The sequence below is a fragment of the Phyllobates terribilis genome, unplaced genomic scaffold (assembly GCF_046119375.1).
Source record: "Phyllobates terribilis strain yellow unplaced genomic scaffold, ASM4611937v1 Scaffold_3__8_contigs__length_932513732, whole genome shotgun sequence".
In the NCBI taxonomy this organism is placed as follows: Eukaryota; Metazoa; Chordata; class Amphibia; order Anura; family Dendrobatidae; genus Phyllobates; species Phyllobates terribilis.
Window position 1 is genome coordinate 805408876 of NW_027362763.1, and position 20074 is coordinate 805428949.

The 20074-nt window shown below is 41.7% G+C and overlaps 1 protein-coding gene across 1 annotated transcript in view; it reads left to right on the plus strand.

Annotated features, from left to right (window-relative positions):
• Positions 1-20074, plus strand: part of TMEM242 (transmembrane protein 242) — a 150831-nt gene that overhangs the window by 67713 nt on the left and 63044 nt on the right. The window contains exon 3 of the mRNA XM_073673352.1: positions 1274-1411. Within this exon, the coding sequence (XP_073529453.1) occupies positions 1274-1411 (138 nt within the window). The remainder of the gene's footprint in view (positions 1-1273; positions 1412-20074) is intronic.

Genomic DNA, 20074 nt, shown 5'->3' on the forward strand with positions numbered 1-20074 from the left:
TTCAATAAATGCCCAAATTTACATTGATATTTTGGACATTTTTCTTATCCCATCAATTGAAAGCATGTTTGGGGATGATGACATCATTTTTCAAGATGATAATGCATCCTGCCATAGAGCAAAAACTGTGAACACATTCCTTGAAAGAAGACACATCAGGTCAATGTCATGGCCTGCAAATAGTCTGGATCTCAATCCAATTGAAAATCTTTGGTGGAAATTGAAGAAAATGGTCCCTGACAAGGCTCCAACCTGCAAAGCTGATCTGGCAACAGCAATCAGAGAAAGTTGGAGCCAGATTGATGAAGAGTACTGTTTGTCACTCATTAAGTCTATGCCTCAGAGACTGCATGCTGTTATTAAAGCCAGAGGTGGTGCAACAAAATACTAGTGACGTATTGGAGTGTTCTTTTGTGTGTTTGTTTTTCATGATTCCATCATTTTTTCCTCAGAATTGAGTGATTCCATAATTTTTTCCCTCTGCTTGGTCTGAAAAAAATTACCCTTACGGAGTACCACATTTTTTTATCTTGATTTCTTTTAGTGTTTCTTAAAGCCCTAAAGTTGCCATTTGAAATGACTTTAGTTTTGTGACATGTCTGTGATCTGCTTTTTTTCAACAACATTAAACAACTGAATGAACATCCTCCGAGCCCGGTGATTCCATAATTTTTGCCAGGGGTTGTAGTATGGGGCACAGTTCGGACTATAAGGCTCACCCCCCCCCTTCCTCCAAAATTTAGGAGGAAAAAAATGCCTCTTATAGTCCGAAAAATATGGTACTACGTTCACTTTTTTTCTGTATTGTCTACTATGAATGAATTGTTGGTCCAGTTCTGAATAATTAATTTATTGATTTCTTTGATTTAACATATATTGGTGATTTACTACACTTGGATCTGATCTTACCGTGGAGCCCTCTAGAAGCATTGTCTGTTTTTTTTTTTATATTCTTATTGAGATCATTTTTCTTTGATCCTTTGTTAATGAATTGTGAATAAAGATTATATTCTTTTAACTTCATGTCGAACACTTAATTTTTCTGGGGGTTAATTCCCCTGGAGAAGGATATTAATAATATGTTCACATCTCGTATAATAAAAACATAGTCGAGTGCCCCAAATAAAAAAAAACATTAGCAAACCGCAATATGAGCATGTTAAGAAAGGACTAAGATACTCCATATTTTGGTATCAATATTTTATTATATTTACTCTTGGTTTTGTGGATTGTTACATGTAAAAAATTCACCTGATCATTTCATTTTCTTTAGGGATCCACTGCAACAGCTGCCTTGCCAGAAAGTGGTTCATCTCTTGCACTGAGGGCGTTAGGATGGGGCTCTCTTTATGCTTGGTGTGGAGTTGGACTACTCAGTTTTGCTGTATGGAAAGCACTAGGAGTACATAGTGTGAGTATATAACTTAAGTGGTGGAAGGTAAATATTGAATATAAAGAGCTCTCCAGATATGTCTGTTTCAGGACAGGCCTAGTCAAAGTGCGGCTCGCTGGCCACTTCTGGCTCTTTTGCTGTCCTTGTCTGGCTTACGGATAAGGACAGCTAAAGAGGTGGAAATCAAATGCTGCAGAGTTCAGAAGACCACAGCGTTAGAACACTAAAGCTCAGATATCTGTTATTTTCACGGATAAAACGTGTACCTATTATAGTCTATGGGGCCTTTCACATGTTTTTTGGGCAGACAATGTGCCCATGCAAAAATCATGCAGATATGTCTGCTTTTTACCAACATCACAAATGAAAAGTACCAATGCAAGTCTATAGGTCCATGGAAATCATGAACAGGACACGGTTGACACCCGTGTGCAGTCTGTGTGCTGTCCGTGATTAAAATTGCAATGGATAGGAGAACCTTTGTAATTTATTTATCGATGCATGAAAATCACTGATGAAACGCTGATGGTAAAAACTGACACACCAAACATTGATGATACTCAGATCTAAAAGTGATGACACTCGTACCATTTTTTTTTGCGTATATAAACAAACACAAACGTCTGAATGAACCTTTAGTTGTAATGTAATGTTAAGCAATTATCGCCATTTTAGCATCCATGGAAAGCTAGTGTCAAGTAAGCCGAGCGAGGTTTTACTGTTGTTCCATCTAGACGCAACTACAGTAAGCATGTAAATCTTATTCAACAACCCTTCCTGGGATTGATTATTGGCTACTTCTCCATGCGGGTTTGAATCTGTTGAATAGGGTGTATAGCGCAGAACCACTAGATAACAAATAAAATATAGTGCTGTATTGGTAACACTCACAAAAGGCGTATTAAAAGCGCTTATTATAAAAACAGGAAAGTAGATGGGAAGGTACATTTAACCCCTTCACAACCTCAGACGTATCCATACATCCAGGTTGGTAGGTACTTACTGACCTTGCCCGTATGGTTATGTCCAGGCTATTTTGTGCGCACAGAGACTGTGTACGCGCGATCAACGCGGGGTGTCATCTGATTCTGACAGCTGACAACCGACACTCAGTGCCATAAGTGCTTCTTGCTCCCCCATACCGGATGTGATCGCAACATTTAGCGAGCAGGCAGAGGGACAGAAGCACCTCTGCTTTTGGATCGGAGACCAGCGACATCATCGCGAGGCCCGATCGTTGCTATGGTGACCCGATGTTGTCATGACAATATCTGGGTCACCAGAGCTAGCAAACATTGTAGAGCATGTGCAGTGCATGATCTAACAAGTTTGCCTGTCAGTGCAGCTCTGACAGTTTGTATAGGATAGGAATGCTCCTGCATTCCTATTCTATACAAGTGATCAGCCTGAAAAAAATGAAAGACCCATAGTGGGAAAAATTGAAAAAGTAAAAAAAGTGAAAAAACTTTTGGAAAAAAAAAAATATATATATATATATAAATATATAGTACAGACCAAAAGTTTGGACACACCTTCTCATTTAAAGATTTTTCTGTATTTTCATGACTATGAAAATTGTACATTCACACTGAAGGCATCAAAAGTATGAATTAACACATGTGGAATTATATACTTAACAAAAAAGTGTGAAACAACTGAAAATATGTCTTATATTCTAGGTTCTTCAAAGTAGCTACCTTTTGCTTTGATGACTGCTTTGCACACTCTTGGCATTCTCATGATGAGCTTCAAGAGCTAGTCATGAAAATACAGAAAAATCTTTAAATGAGAAGGTGTGTCCAAACTTTTGGTCTGTACTGTATATATTTATATATATATATATATATATATATATATATACGGTATATATAAATAATAAAAGAATAAAAATATATTGTACTCATAAATAAATATTTTTATGAAAAAAAAAAATGAACAAAAAAAGTACAGTATCGCCTCTTCCGGAACTACCCGACCTATAACACTATTCCACTAGTTAACCCCTTTAGTGAACACCTTAAAAAAATAATTAAATCAGAAAACGAGGCAAAAAACAATACTTTATCATGATACCGCCAAACAAAAAGTGGAATATAATGCGATGAAAAAGACGAATGTAAATAAAAATGGTATTGCTAAAAACGTCATTTTGTCCCCCAACAAACAAGCCGCAATACCGCTCCATCAGCCAAAAAATAAAAAAAGTTATAGCTCTCGGAATAAAGCGATGCAAGAAATATTTTTTTCTATGAAATAGTTTTTATTATGTAAAAGCGGCAAAACATAAAAAGAGATATAAATGTGATATTGCTGTAATCGTGCTAATTCTGAAGTATAAATCTTCCTCATCAATTTTACCACACGCAGAACGACATAAAAAAAGACCCCCCAAAAAACAATTCCTAAATTGTTGGTTTTTGTTAATTTTGCCTCCCAAATATCGGAATAGAAAGCGATCAAAAAATGGTACCGCAAAAAACAAGCACTCACATGACTCTGTCAGCTGAAATATGGAATAATTATATCTCGTAAAATATGGCAATGCAAAAACTAGTTTTTGCAAATAAAAGCTTCTTTTACTGTGTGACAGCTGCCAAACAAAAAAACAGCCCATATAAATCTGGTATCGCTTTAATTGCATCGACCCGTAGAATAAAGTCATCTAATCACTTATACCGCGCGAGAAACAGCGTAAAAAATAATTAAATCCAATTCTTCACCTGCTGTTGATTTGTTCATTCTGCCTCTTAAAGATCGCAGTAAGGCTCAACTCACATTTATCCTGTGCTCTATGCTGAGTGCTTACACCGGGGTTTCCGCGTAAATCTCTGAAATACGTGATTCAGACGAATCCCCCGGCGGAAGATTTCCTATAATGAGGCAGATGAAGGCACTGTGGACACTGTCTGGCCTATGATACGGCGGTGTACGTCTTTTTAGGCGTGCATAAATGTGTCGTCGGCCATAGTTTTGTACAGCTCTGAAAAAAAGGACACTGCTGAACAGAGACCAGACGGAGTCCAGAGTAACTCTGTTGCCTCATTATAGTGAATGAATTCCTAGGGGGTTTCATCTGAATCGCGTCACTCGGTAATTTAGATGAAAACCTCTATATAAGTGCTCAGCGTAGAACACAGGATAAATGTGAACCAAAGTGTTATATAAAATGTTCTCAACATTACTGGTAGTACAAAGGCTCTGAAAAAGCCAAATGGGTCCTTCTCCTCCCCTTCACTCCCAAATCCAAATGTCCCCCTCCCTTTACAATTCTGACCACCGTCACTTTATGAGGTAATTACTCTGGAATGCTTCAACAGATCCCCCTGATTCTGAGATTGTTTTTTCGTGACATATTGTTCTTTATGATTGTGGTAAAATTTCTTCGATATCACTTGCGTTTATTTGTGAAAAAAATGGAGATTTGTCAAAATTTTTAAAATTTTGCAATTTTCAACATTTTAATTTTTATGCCCTTAAATCAAAGAGATATGTCACACAAAAGAGTTAATAAATAACATTTCCCACATGTCTACTTTACATCAGCACAATTTTGGAACCAATTTTTTTTTTATTAGGGAGCTATGAGGGTTAAAAGTTGACCATCGATTTCTCATTTTTCCAACAAAATTTACAAAACCATATTTTTAGGGACCACATCACATTTGAAGTCACTTTGAGTGGTCTTTATGACAGAAAATACCCAATAGTGACACCATTGTAAAAACTGCCCCCCTCAAGGTGCTCAAAACCACATTCAAGAACTTTATTAACCTTTCAGGTGCTTCACAGGAATTTTTGGAATGTGGAAGAAAAAAATGAACATTTAACTTTTTTCACAAAAGGGTTACTTTAGACCCAATTTTTTTTATTTTCGCAGGGGTGACAGGAAAAAATGCACCCCAAAATTTGTTGTGCAATTTCCCCTGGGCACGCAGATATCCCATATGTGGGGAAAAACACTGTTTGGGTGCAAGGCAGGGTCCGGAAGGGAAGGAGCGCCATTTGACTTTTTGAATGTAAAATTTGCTTGAATAATTAGCGGACACCATGTTGCGTTTGGAGAGCCCCTGATGTGTCTAAACAGTGGAAACCCCCCACAAGTGACACCATTTTGGAAACTAGACCCCTTAGGGAACTTATCTAGATGTGTGGTGAGCACTCTGAACCCCCAAGTCCTTTACAGAAGTTTCTAACATGGAACCGTGAAAATAAAAAAATCAAACTTTTTCCACAAAAATGATGTTTTAGCCCCAATTTTTTTATTTTCACAAGTGTAAGAAGAGAAAATGGACCTTAAAAACTTTTGTGCAATTTCTCCTGAGTACGCCAATACCCCATATGTGGGGAAAATACAGTATTTGGGCGCACGTCAGAGTTCAGAAGGGAAGGAGCACTGTGTGAGACTTTTTGAACGCAAAATTGTCTGGAATCGAGAGCGGATGCCATGTCGCGTTTGGAGAGCCCCTGATGTGCCTAAATAGTGGAAACCCCCAACAAATGACCTCATTTTGGAAACTACACCCCTCAAGGATTTTATCAAGGGGTATAGTGAACATTTTGAACCCAGAGGTACGACATAGAATTTGATAATATTAGGTCATCATATTGAATAAGTTGTCATTAGTCTTGAGCGCAAGTGCTCGCTACTGGAGTTTGCATCGGGTGCTCAGGTATGCATTGAGTATCGCGGGTGCTCGAGTGACATGTTTGAGTCTCCGCCCCATATACTTTGCGGCCAAAGAAACCTCGCGGGGATTGCCTGCATTGCATGAGCGATCCCGCATGGATTTTTGTGTGTCTAATAACCGTGAAATATGCGGGCGGGGACTCTGAGCATGTCACTCGAGCACCCGTGATACATGGTGCATACCTGAGTACCTGATGCAAACTCAAGTAGCGAGCACTTGCGCTCAATACTAGTTGCCATATCGTCGTCATTTTTTTTTTTACTTTCGAAAAAAACAACAACCCTAACTCTAGCCCTAGCCCAACCCTAGCCCAACCCTAACCCTAACCCTAGCCCAACCCTAGCCCAACGCCAACTCTAACCCCAACCCCAGCCCAACCCTAGCCCTAACCCTAGCCCAACCCTAACCCCAACCCTAACCCTAGCACAACCCCAACCCCAATCCTAACCCGAGTTTATTTTTTACGCCGTTCCTTGTGCGGTATAAGTGATTAGACTACTTTATTCTTCGGGTCGGTGCGATTACAGAGATACCAGAATCATATCGGGTTTTTATGATTGACAGCTGTCACACACTAAAAGACGCATTTTTTTGTAAAATCTAGTTTTTGCATTTCCATATTTTGAGAGCTATAATTTTTCCATATTTTGACCGACAGAGTCATGTGACGGCTTGTTGTTTGCGGAATGAGTTGACGTTTTTATTTGTGCTATTTTCAGGCACGTGACATTTCTATTCCGATTTTTGGGAGGCAGAAAACAAAAACCAACAATTCAGGAATTGTTTTTTTTTTAAATTTTTTATTCTGTTCCGCGTGTGGTAAAATTTAGTGTTGAGCGAGTATGTTCTATTAACCCTTTCGCCGAGTATGCTCGGGCCGAGCTCCGAGTATTTACAGCTGCTCGGTGATAAGGTTAAATTGCTCCCGTGTGCATGATTTGCAACTTTATTACATGTGAGGAATGTCTATTTCTTACACATTCCTCACATGTAATAAAGCTGTCAAACAGTTGCAAATCATGCACTTCGATCGCAGCATTGCAGGGGTTAATGTGCCGGGAGTGGTGTGGGACCGCTCCCTGCACATAGTACCAGGTGTCAGCTGACACCCGGTGGCAATCGCGCCCGCACACAGATCGCAAAGACGTACTAATACGTATAAGACTCTCAAAGCCCAGGGCGCTGATACGTATTAGTATGTCTTGGGCTTTAAAAGGGTTAAAGGGGAAGAGGACTGAAACTCCAGCACCACCTATTGGATGTAGCAATCCTAAAAGTCACTATCAACCCTTAACCCCTTTCCGACCTGGACAGTAATAGTACGCACCACATCGGAAAGGCCGGTTCAGCAGTGGCTCCGGCACTGAGCCCGCACTCAACCGGGCACATGTTAGCTGATTTATACAGCTGACATGTGCCCGCAACAGCCACAGGTGGAATTGCGATCCACCCGCGGCTTTTAACTAGTTAAATGCCGCTGTCAATCTCTGACAGCGGCACTTAACAGCGCTGCGCCGGAAGCGCGTCACTTACCCCGCCCATCGGTGACCCCATCACATGATTGTGGGTGACTGATGGGTGGATATCACAACCCTGGTTCTGCAGCAGATCCTAGTGGTTGTCATGTAAAGATTGCTATGAGCGCCACCTAGTGGTCGGCGCTCATAGCACAAGAGCATTTCTGCTATATTGAGGTGATCTGCTCATCGCCTCTATATAGCAGAGGCAATCAGACTGCTGCTGCTTCTAGTCTCCTATGGAAGCAAGCAAAAAGTTTAAAAAAATGTTTTTAAAAATATAAAAAAAAATTAAAAAATAAAAAAGTTTAAATCACCCCCCTTTTGCCCCACATACACATATTTGGTATCACTGCATTCAGAATCGCCCAATCTATCAATATAAAAAAAGAATTAATCCGATCGGTAAACGACGTAACGAGAAAAAAATTCCAAACGCCAGAATTACTTTTTTTGGTTGCCGCAACATTGCAATAAAATGCAATAACAGGCGATCAAAACATCGGATCTATCCCGAAATGGTATCAATAAAAACGTCAGCCCAGCGCGCAAAAAATAAGCCCTTATCAGCCCCAGATCCCGAAAAATGGAGACGCTACGGGTCTCAGAAAATGGCACCATTTTTTTTTTTTTTTTTAGCAAACTTTAGAATTTTTTTTCACCACTTAAAAAAGAACCTATACATGTTTAGTGTCTACGAACTCATAATGACCTGGAAAATAATAGTGGCAGGTCAGTTTTAGCATTCAGTGAACATGGAAAGAAAAAAAACAAAAAACAACTGTGTAATTGTATTTTTTTTTGCAATTTCACCCCACTTGGAATTTTTTTCCCGTTTTCCAGTGCACGATATGGTAAAACTAGTAATGGCGTTTAAAAGTACAACTCGTCCTGCAAAAATTAAGCCCTCACACGGCCATATTGACCCAAAAATAAAAAGGCTATGGCTCTGGGAAGAAGGGGAGCAAAAAACGAAAACTAAAAAACGGAAAATGTTCCGATCATGAAGGGATTAAGGAGCCTTGTCAAATGACTTAGGACAAGATCCAAAGCTATAATTCCATTTACAACAGAAATACTGATAAAAATCTCGCCATAAATGAAACTGGATTACTGTTGTGAATATTTTTGAAATGTGCTGAAAGGCTATGGGTACTAATCATTTTCTAATGTTTTTACAGTTTTTCCTCAATCAAGTTTTAGGTTTGCACCCAGAGTGCACTATATAGAAACTATAATACGCTACATAAGCGGTACTGCAGGAAATGTGTTGGTTAATGATGAATGTTTTAGAATTGTCAATAGTGTAAAAAGAGTACACCAGCCTTTTATGTTATAGTACACCAGCCTTTTATATTCCTTCCTGACAAACCCGCTTATGTTATTTTATATTTAGGTATGTGTGAAAAATGTGCAATTGTATTGTGCATCTTCTCATTTTTAGGCAGTCACTCGTTTGGTGCTATTTTACATTGATATTACAATGATTGAGGTAACGTTCCAAAATTCAGCGGGTATATAAAGTTTTTGGAAAATTACATGCCCATTTTTTATATAAAATGTTGAATCAGCAGGATTGAAATACAGTTTGAAAGACATGTTATTTAATTTACAATTTATGTTTCAGCAGTTTGCTGAATGTTGACCACACCCCAGAAGAAGCTAATATTGTTGGTGAAACCATGGGTCGGGCAAAGTGGTTGGCGTTGCCACGAGATGGCTACTTGTGGCTGTTTTTCATATAAGTGCTTTAAGACTTTTTTGTATTAGTAATAAAGCTCTGCATTTTTTTTTTGGTATCTGGTGGTTTTGCACTGTCCACTCTGTTCATCAGACAGGTAACAGCTTTCTAAACTTGCATAGAGTAGTAGCCAATATTTGATTCCTGGCAGGGTAGTTCATTTGGATCTATATGCTGACTGCGGGGTTGCGTTTGGATGGCACAACAGTAAAACCTGGTTTGGCTTACTTGGAACTTGCTTTCCCTCTATAGTAAAATGGTTGTGACATCACCGAACTTTGCCAATTTGTTATAACTTGGTGTTGAAGCGTCTTTTGAACATGGTTGCACAGTCTCTGGATTTTGAGAACTATCCCATTTCCATTTGCCCACAGCAGCTCTCCAAAAACTTACAAATTCATACAGCACTACAGTCATATGTATCTCTGGAAATCAAATAATGTGACAGTGTTGGCAGTGTGGAGGGGGCGATGCTGGGGGTTTTATGGTACAGTGTGCAACTGACTTTCGTAGATGTAGAGACACAGGTCAGGTGAACACTGTATGTTGTGCCTGAGCAGCACGGACAATAGTGAAGTCTCCGATGCACTACTGCCACTTAAACAAAAGAGGTCCTGCTTCCATAGTAAGAATCCAATTAAAAGAATTCTGTCCGCACAAAATGACTGTTCAAAGTAAGTCATTGCTTCAATGCTTCATGGCGGAGCCAATCATTTAAGTACACCTTCACACCAGCTTGTTGTCTGTCAATCTCCACCTCCCCCTTATTTGATTGACAGCTTTGGTTTCATAGACCAGAAAAGGGAGGAGGTAGATGGAAAATATGCAGGTGGGAAGGTGAATATAAATGATTGGCCCCACTGTGAAGTACTGAGCGCCTGTACTTGGTTTGAACAGCTATGCTGTTCTGACAGTTCTTTTAATTACACCTTCCCACCTGCCTGGTTTCAATCTCTTAACGCCTTTCTCTGACTCTATCAAGCTAGAATTGTCAATCAAAGAAGAGGGGGGGGGTGGAGATGGATGGAAAACAAGCAGTTGGGAAGGTGTAGTTAAATGTTTGGCCATACCATAATGCACCGAACGCCTGTACTTGGTTTGAACTGTCATTCTGTGCTGATGTAGCACTTATAACCCCTTCATGCAATGTGCTGTACACGTACCGCGCACGTCGTGTCTCTCCCTTTGGCGCAGGCTGCGGCGATGAGCCCGCACCTTTCCGGGGACATGATATCTGGGTCAGTCAGCGCTCATAGCAAGTCAGCATTTTTGCTACACACAGGCGATCTGCTCATCGCCTGTGTGTAGCAGAGGCGATCTGATAATCGCAGCTTTTAGTCTCCCATGGAGACTATTGAAGCAAGTAAAAAGTAAAAAAAAAGTTTTTAAAAATATTAAAAAAAATCTAAAAGTTCAAAAATCCCCCCTTTTGCCCCATTCAAAATAAAACAATAAAAAAAAAAACAAATATACACATATTTGGTATCGCCTCATTCAGAATAGCCCGATCTTTCAATATAAAAAAATAATTAATCCGATCAGTAAGCGGCGTAACAAGAAAAAAATCAAAATGCCAGAATTATGTTTTTTTGGTCGCCGCAACATTGCAATAAAATGCAGTAACGGGCGATCAAAAGATCATAACTACCCCAAAATGGTATCAATAAAAACATCAGCTCGGCGTGTGAAAAATAAGCCCTTATCAGCCCCAGATCACGAACAATGAAGACTCTACGGGTCTCGGAAAATGGTGTTTTTTTTTTCTTTCAAACTTTGGATTTTTTTTCACCACTAAATAAAAAATAACCTATACATGTTTGGTAACTACCAACTCGTAATGACCCGGAGAAGCATGATGGCAGTTGTAGCATTTAGCGAACATGGTAAAAAAACAACTGTGGAATTGCCCTTTTTTTGCAATTTCACCGCACTTAGAATTTTTTTCCTATTTTCCAGTACACGACATGGCAAAACCAATGGTGTCATTCAAAAGTACAACTCGTCCTGCAATAAAACAAGCCCTTACACGACCATATTGACCAAAAAATAAAAAAGTTATGGCTCTGGGAAGAAGAGGAGTAAAAAACAAAAACGGAAAAAGGCCGGGGCGTGAAGGGGTTAAATTTTACATTTTAATTGGAAACTCATTTAATGGCCCAAATATTTTTCCCCCAGGCCTAAACTGTTTTCTGAAACAATATGAAGCATATCCCATTCCAGAAGCACACTTTAGCCATGGTGAAAAGAGATTTGGGTCTTATACACATGTGACTTGTGAATTCATGCGTGTGAAATGAATATAACACATATTTATTCCACATACATGAATCCACATGTGGCATGTGTAGCTTTTATTAGAAGAAGTTGAATAATGTACATTCACATCAATTACTTAATCCTAATGTGTAAACCCACCCATCACTACTGGACAACCTCTTTTAACCCCTTCACGTACGAGCCTGTCTTCACCTTCCTGACCAGACCAAATTCAGCAATTCTGACCAGTGTCACTTTATGAGGCAATAACTCTAGAACGTTTCAACATATCCCAGGGATTCTGAGTTTGTTTTTATATGACCCATCGTACTTTATGACAGCGGTAAGTTTAGGTCAGTATTTTTTGCGTGCGTTTGTGAAAATATCAGAATTTTAGATAATTTAGCAATTTTCAAACTTTTAATTTTTATGCCATTAAACCAGAGCGTTATGTCACACAAAATAGTTAATAAATAACATTTACCACATGTCTACTTTACATCAGCACAATTTTTGGAACTTTTTTTTGTTGTTGTTAGGAAGTTAGAAGGGTTAAAAATTGATCAGCAATTTCTAATTTTTCCAACAAAATTTGCAAAACCAATTTTTTTTGGGACCATACCACATTTGAAAAGACTGAGGGGCCTATATGACAGAAAATACCAAAAAGTGACACAATTTTGACAGGTTATTAACCCTTCAGGTTCTTAACAGACGTTAAAGCAGTGTAGAAGAAAAAATTAAAATGTTACTTTTTTCCACAAAAATGTTTCTTTAGCCCCAAATTTGGCATTTTTACAAGGGTAACAAGAGAAAATGGACCGTACAGTTACCCAATATGTAGTTGAAAACTACTGTTTGGGCGCATGGCAAGGCTCGGAAACGAAGGTGCACCATTTGACTTTTGGAGTGCAAAATTGGCCGGAATAGATAGCAGACATTATGTCATGTTTGCAGAGCCCTTGATGTCCCTAAGTAGTGGAAATCCCTACCCCCCTTCATTTTGGAAACTACAGTCTTCAAGGAATTTATTTCCAGCTGTGGCGAGCACCTTGATACTGGTGCTTCACAGAATTGTATAATGTTGAGCTATGAAAATGAAAAAATAAATTTTTCCGCAAAAATGTTGCTTCAGCCCCAAATTTTTCATTTTCACAAGGGTAACAGGAGAAATTGCACAACAAATTGGATGGTACATTTTTTTCTGAGTAACCGATACCCCATATGTGGCGTAAAACTTCTGTTTGGGCACCTGGCAGGGCTCGGAAGGGAAGGATTACCAGTGGAATTCTGGAGCGCAATTTTGTCTGGAATCGATTGCGGGTGCCATGTCACATTTGAAGAGCCCCTGACATACCAAAACAACAGAAACCCCCACAAGTGACACCATTTTGGAAACTACACCTCTTGAGCAATTCATATATGGGTGTAGTGAGTTTTTTTAAGCCTCAGTCAAATCACAGAATTGTGTTACATTGGGCTGAGTCAATGGAAAATTACCAATTTTTCCACTAAAATATTGCTTTGGCTCCTAGTTTTTTTTAATTTTTTCAAAAGGGATAATAGGAAAAATTGAACAGTACAATTTGTTACGCAATTTCTCCTGAGTATGCCAATACCCAATATGTGGTCAAAAACTACTTTGGAAGCACAGTGCAAGGCTCAAAAGGGAAGAAGTGCCATATTGGAGTTCAGATTTTGCTGAGCTAGTTTGATGGTGCATGTCACATTGGTAGAGCCCCTGAGGTGCCAGAACAGCCGAACCCCCCCATAAGTGACCCCATTTTTCAAACTACACCCCCCTCCCCAATTAATTCATATATGGGTACAGTGAGCATGTTGACACGTGTTCCTCACAGAATCTTAAAACATTGGGCGGTGAAGAAAAAATAATTGTATTTTATACATTGATTCACCCATGACAGTACCACAAGAGAGGGGATCCGCCCACCAAGGACAGGAAACCTACAGATTAAAAGTGCGGCACCGCTCTCTCGCCTCAGTTTGATTTTCTGTCCTTGATGGGAACCCCTGCAGGCTTACCTGATGAAAGAAGAAGAAAGCTTCCTGTCCCAGGCCAGGCCGGCCGGTCCCAGCGGGGGAATATCTTCTCCGCTTCGGTCGGTCTGGATCCCCTGTAGACTCCACGGCAGAGCTCAGGTGGGCTGCTCTGTGTGCGTTGGGGTAAGAGCGGCATCTCCTGCTGGGGTCGGCAGCTCGTGCGTGGTGGAGACCGTGGGAACCGTGAGGCGCGTTCTGGAAAAAGATTCCCCCCTTCTACACGTGCAGGAGGTTCGGGCCGCGCCGGCGGGTGACGCGGCAGGTGACGAGACAGAGGCGTGACAGTACCGGTGGGTGTGCCTGGATACAGTCCTGCTGGAATGATGTCACAGCCGGAGACACACTGGGGGCGTGCGGCGTCAGGTAGTAGGGATGTTCCCCACCGGGGGGGGGTGGATCTTCACTCCACGCAAAGGTCAATTGACCAGGTACCGGGGGCAGGTATAAAGCTTTGGGGCACTACTACCAGAGTGCTTCTCAGCTCTTCTAGCAGAGGAGTGATGGCGGATAGTGAATAGCAGCAGGGAGATCAGCTGTTCTCTGGTGAGCCCCAGTAGCCTGTAGAACATCGTTCTCATTCTAGTGGAAGCCGTTCCACAGAAAAACATGGATCTTCAAGGTCCAACCAAAAAGATTCAAGCAGGAAGAAAGTTCCTGCAGTTCAGAGGCAGGACCCTCCTTTCGGAGTAGAATCTGCAAACCTGATATCTTATATTTGAGTGGGTAAGTGGATCTTCGGATATGTTCACTTGGTAATGGTCTTCCTTCTGACTAATATTTTTCAGAGCAAGAAATGTATTTTCAAAGTAAAGCACAAGGAATGTGCATTATGTAAGACCCCTCTGCCTGATACCCATGGGAAAAGACTTTGTCAAGATTGCATTAACCAAACTGTAGCAGAGGAACCCCCAGTTTTTCTTCAGGATTAAGATCTTTAATTAAAGAGGAAATTGACAAAGCCCTTGTTAAAAACACAAAGGGTAAACGGAAAAGAATTCCTTCCCCAATATCTGAGGATTCCTCCCTATCCATGGTTACCGAGGATTCAGATGATCGTTCCCTCTCATCTTCCTCCTCAGATAGTGACTCAGGTCGGCAGTGTTTCCCTATGAGTGAGGTGGACGCGTTGATCAAGGCTGTGCGGTCCACTATGGGTATTGTAGATACTAGATCTAATAAATCGGTAGAGGATGTTATTTTTGGGGGCCTTGATAATAAAAGAAAAGGTGTTTTCCTATGAATAATAAAATTCAGGGTCTAATCGACAGAGTGGAAAAAAACAGAGAGAAAAGGTTCCCTACCACCCTCTTTTAAAAGAAGATACCCCTTCGAAGATAACCCATCTTCCTCGTGGTCTAAGGCGCCAAAGCTTGATGTTGCCATAACTAAAGCTTCTAAAAAAATCCTCCTTATCCTTTGATGACATGGAGCCCTGAAAGATCCACTCGACAGGCTGATACCTTTCTTGAGGGGAACCTGGGAAACAACTGTAGGTGCCTTGAGACCAGTGGTAGCATCCACCTGTACCTAGATCCCTAATATGGTTACAGCAGTTAGAGACCCAGCTGAAAAGCGATGTAGCCAGAAACAAAATCCTGTCCTCAATTCCTCTTGCCCAGGGAGCTGCGGCATTTCTAGCGGACGCCTCAGCCGACTCGGTCAGATTAGCAGCAAGATCAGCGGCTCTTTCTAATTCTGCCCTACGGGCTTTGTGGCTCCAGTGTTGGCCGGGAGACATACAGGCCAGATCTAGACTGTGTTCTATTCCCTGTGAAAGACAGTATCTGTTCGGTCCCACCATGGACGATTTATTAGAAAAAGCCGGAGACTCTAAGAAAGGGTTTCCCTCTGTAGGCCTACCTGCTTATAAGTGGTCTTTTAGGAAAAAGAAGTTTGTCCCAAGAAGACCAATTAAAAAACAGTGAAAATATGAAGCCCGTAGCCAGAAAGGTAGAGGTCTTCTTTTAGGCACATCTTCCCACGGCACACGAAAATCGAGACAATGATGGTCAACCCAGGTGGGAGGAAGATTATCTTCCTTTCTCCCAGCCTGGGAACGTATAACTACAAGTGGCTGGATCCTCGGCCTGGTGTTGTCAGGACTAAAATTACAGTTCCAATCACTTCCCCATAAGAGGTTCATGTTTACTCCCTCTGGTTCTTCCCCTGTACAATGGTTGGTCCTCTAGTCAGAGATTCATGACCTAGTTAGAAACTCTGACCTGGTTGAGGTCCCGGAGATAGAGAGAGGTTGGGCTTTCTACTCCCCTTTCTTTTTAGTTCCCAAGCCAGACAGATCTTTTAGGACCATAATCAATTTGAAATCACTGAATAGACACCTAACTGTACGTATGTTTAAAATGGAGTCCTTGAAAGCAGCAATTAAACTTCGTTTTTCCGGTTGTTTTATGGCTGTTTTGGATCTTAAAGACGCGTATTATCACGTACCCATTCACAAACATTACCAAATATACCTAAGGGTAGCAGTAAGGATGGAGGCCGTAATTAAACATTTTCAATATACTTCCCTTCCTTTCAGTCTAGCCGTCACTCCAAGGGTTTTTACTAAAGTAGGGGCGGAAGTCATGGCCCATGTTGGAGAAAAAGACATCTTTATTATCCCCTACCTCGATGACTTTCTTATCGTGGGTCGCTCCTTCCATCAATGTGAGTCCCATCTAGGGGGAGTAATGTCCATCCTAGAAGGCCTCGGGTGGTTATTAAACCTGACAAAGTCTAAATTAATTCCCACAAGAGCCCAGCAGTTTTTGGGGGTTATTCTAGTTTCGGAAAAACAGTTGTCACGTCTTCCAGTCCGGAAGGTTGAATTAATCCAGAGTCTTGTGGAAAAAACCATAGGTAAGCCCTCCATTACTCTCAGTAATGCGATGTCCCTATTAGACACATTAATGTCCTGTTTTCCCGCTATCCGATGGTCACAATTCCACTCTAGGGCACTTCAGTGGGATGTATTATATAATGAGTCAGTCCTTGGGGGCTGTCTAGATCATACTTTAACCTTATCCCCTCGTTCAATACAGTCCCTTAGATGGTGGTTGGAGACAAGGAACTTAGTTCAGGGGGTGCCCTGGGAGGTAAGGCTGCGTGCCTACTATGCGTTTTCAAGCGTTTTTGCCGCGGAATTTCCGCAGCGAAAACGCTTAAAAAACGCTTGGTAATACGTGCCCCATGGTCCCCAATGATAATCCGCATTTGCTGTGCACATGCTGCGGAGATTTTCGCTGCAGATTATCATAGCGTAAAAATACGCAGCATGTCCATTAATTTTGCGGACACACAGCGTAATTGCTGCCATTGACTTGCATTGAAATTCATATTATCCGTGTCATCACATTTGCACACACGGATATTATGTGATTCTATGTGCGGATGGTACCCGGGTTTGGAGAAGAGGAGACTCTCCTCCAGACTCGGGTACCATAGAACCTGTTAAAAAAAGAATTTAAAATTATACTTACCATCTGATGTCCCCCGGTATTTTTTCCGCCCCGTCTGGTCTGTTGTATTGGTCGCGGTGGTGTGAAGGACCTGCCATGACGTCATTGAGTCATGTGACCGGTCACATGACTGCTGACGTCGGCGGTCGTGTGACCTGTCACAGGACTCAATGACGTCACCGCAGGTCCTTTCCCACCACCGAGACCCATACAACAGACCAGACGGAGTGGAGAAAATACCGAGGGCCATCGGAAGGTAAGTATAATCTTTATTTTTAATTTTTTACCATTCTTATTCTTCTTTTTTTTAACTATTACTTGGTCGGTTGCATGGATTTATATAGTGTGACCAAGTTGTCAAGCACTTTTCCAAGTGATGCTAAAATCACTTGGAAAAGCGCTTGATAACCCGCATGCAGAAATGCATGCAAAAACGCTTGACAAACGCTTCTATCTGGCAGGAAAAACGCATGTAAAATCCGCATGCATTTTTCCTGCCAGGGAGAAGCGGAAAGAATATGCAGCATTTCTGCATCGTGGGCACTGAGCCTAAGACCTACCCACGTGTTAACCACAGACGCAAGTCCCATAGGGTGGGGAGCTCACTTAGATGGTGATATAATTCATGGACTATGGACAGAATGCGAGTAAAGGTTTTCCTCTAATGTCAAGGAACTATTGGCTATAGATCGGGCAGTAAGCGGGTTCCTTATATCTCTATAGGGTTGGGACGTCCGCCTATTGTCAGACAATCAAGTATCGGTGGCCTATATAAACCATCAAGGCGGTACAAAGTCAAAAAATCTAATGAGAGTGACGGACAAACTATTAAAGCAGAAGGTCATTTACTTTCCCTTACTGCCCTAAATTTTAAAGGGAAAGAAAACATCATGGCAGACTTCCTGAGCCGCAACGTTCTGAAAGAAGGAGAATGGGTGCTGAGTAGTGTTGAGCGATACCTTCCGATATCGGGAAATATCGGATCGGATTGGATCGGACCGATACCGAAAAAGTATCGGATATCGCCGATTCCGATACCGGAAACCAATGCAAGTCAATGGGACATAAATATCGGAATTAAAATAAACCCTTTCTTTCCTTGTAGGTTATTTCTACATGAAGGAAAACAACTAAGAATAATGTAGAATGTATTGGGGGAGGTGGGGGAGACAATAAAGGCATAGAGGTTTAGCCCAGTCAAATGGAATAGCAGGAATTACTATTTTTTTATTATGTTCTGAGTTACGGAAATATTAACTATGTTAAGTATTTTTATATTTTGTCAGATATTTGTGTCACTACTTCCATGCTCTTCACCTTCTTTTTTACTTCTCCCACACTTTCTCCTTCATCATCCTCAGCATCTTTTTCATCCACTTCTTCTTCACCTTCTTCTTCTTCACCTTCTTCGTATTATTCTTTTTTTTACATTCTTCATATTCTACTTCTTCATCTTCTTCATATTCTTCTTCTTCATCATATTCTTATTTGTGACAGGCATTCCTGTAGTTGTTATCTATAAAAGGTTGGTCATTACACCTTTCGTTCTGCCCGTCACAAAAGATTTACAACAGGATTTGTCCGCGTTCAGTTTGGCCTGCAGCAGCAGGTCTTTTCCAGGGGCACCACGAGGAGGAACGGACTCACCCCCATACACTGCTTAGTCATCTTCTGCTTATAATTTAGATATTATCTTTTGCTCTGATTTTTAGTCTTATGCTTAATGTTCTTCCGCTTTTTGTTCTGCAGCTTCTTGTATTTCTGCTTCTTGGTTTTCTGTCTCTTGTTCTTCTGTATCTTGGTGCTTGTCTTCTCTTCTTTGTCTTCTTGGTCAACTTCTTCAGGGTCATCTTCTTGGTCTTCTTCGGGGTGGTCTTCAGGGTCGTCGTCTTCGGGGGTCCTTGTCTTCGGGGTCCTCGTCTTCTTCGGGTTGGTCTTCTGGGTCCTCGTCTTCGGGGTCCTCGTCTTCTTCGGGGTGGTCTTCAGGGTCCTCGTCTTCTTCAGGGTGGTCTTCAGGGTCCTCGTCTTCAGGGTCATTGTCTTCGGGGTCCTCGTCTTCTTAGGGTTGGTCTTCAGGGTCCTCGTCTTCAGGGTCCTCGTCAGGGAGATCCAGAGTGATTACCAAGAACCATTTCAAAAAGCTTGAACTTGGAAATGTAGCAGAAGGTACAAGAAAGCTGAGGAACTACCGAGGAACAGCTGATGTTACTGGAACTCGGTTACTAAGCATGAGGTACCTGTGCCAGAAAGCACTACCAAGGACCAGCAGACGTTGGTGGAACTTGGATACCGAGAAGGAGGCACCTAATCCAAAGGCACTGCCGAGAACCAGCTGACGGTACTGGAACCCGGATGGGTAGCAGAAGGTACCCATGTAAAAAAAAGTTCAAGGCCGCGAGCCGGCCGCAGTTACCAAAACTCACAGTCCTACAGGGGGTGCTTGTCCTATTGGCACTATGGAACCAGCCTTCATTGCCAGATCCCGCAGCCCACATAGGAGTCACCTAAACTGCAGGCACCATAGAGTCGGCTAACCCGACCGCAACACGACAGGGCAATGCATTGGAGGCAAAGTGACGTTGACACTACCCGGAAACAACTGGCGTGCTGGAACCAGGCTGGGCAGGAGGGAGTACCCGTGCCAAAGACACTGCCGAGAACCAGCTGACGGTACTGGAACCCGGATGGGTAGCAGAAGATACAAGAGCAAATGGAACTACCGAGGACCAGCTGACGGTACTGGAACCCGGATGGGTAGCAGAAGGTACAAGAGCCAATGGAACTACCGAGGACCAGCTGATGTTACTGGAACTCGGTTACTAAGCAGGAGGTACCTGTGCCAGAAAGCACTACCAAGGACCAGCAGACGTTGGTGGAACTTGGATACCGAGAAGGAGGCACCTAATCCAAAGGCACTGCCGAGAACCAGCTGACGGTACTGGAACCCGGATGGGTAGCAG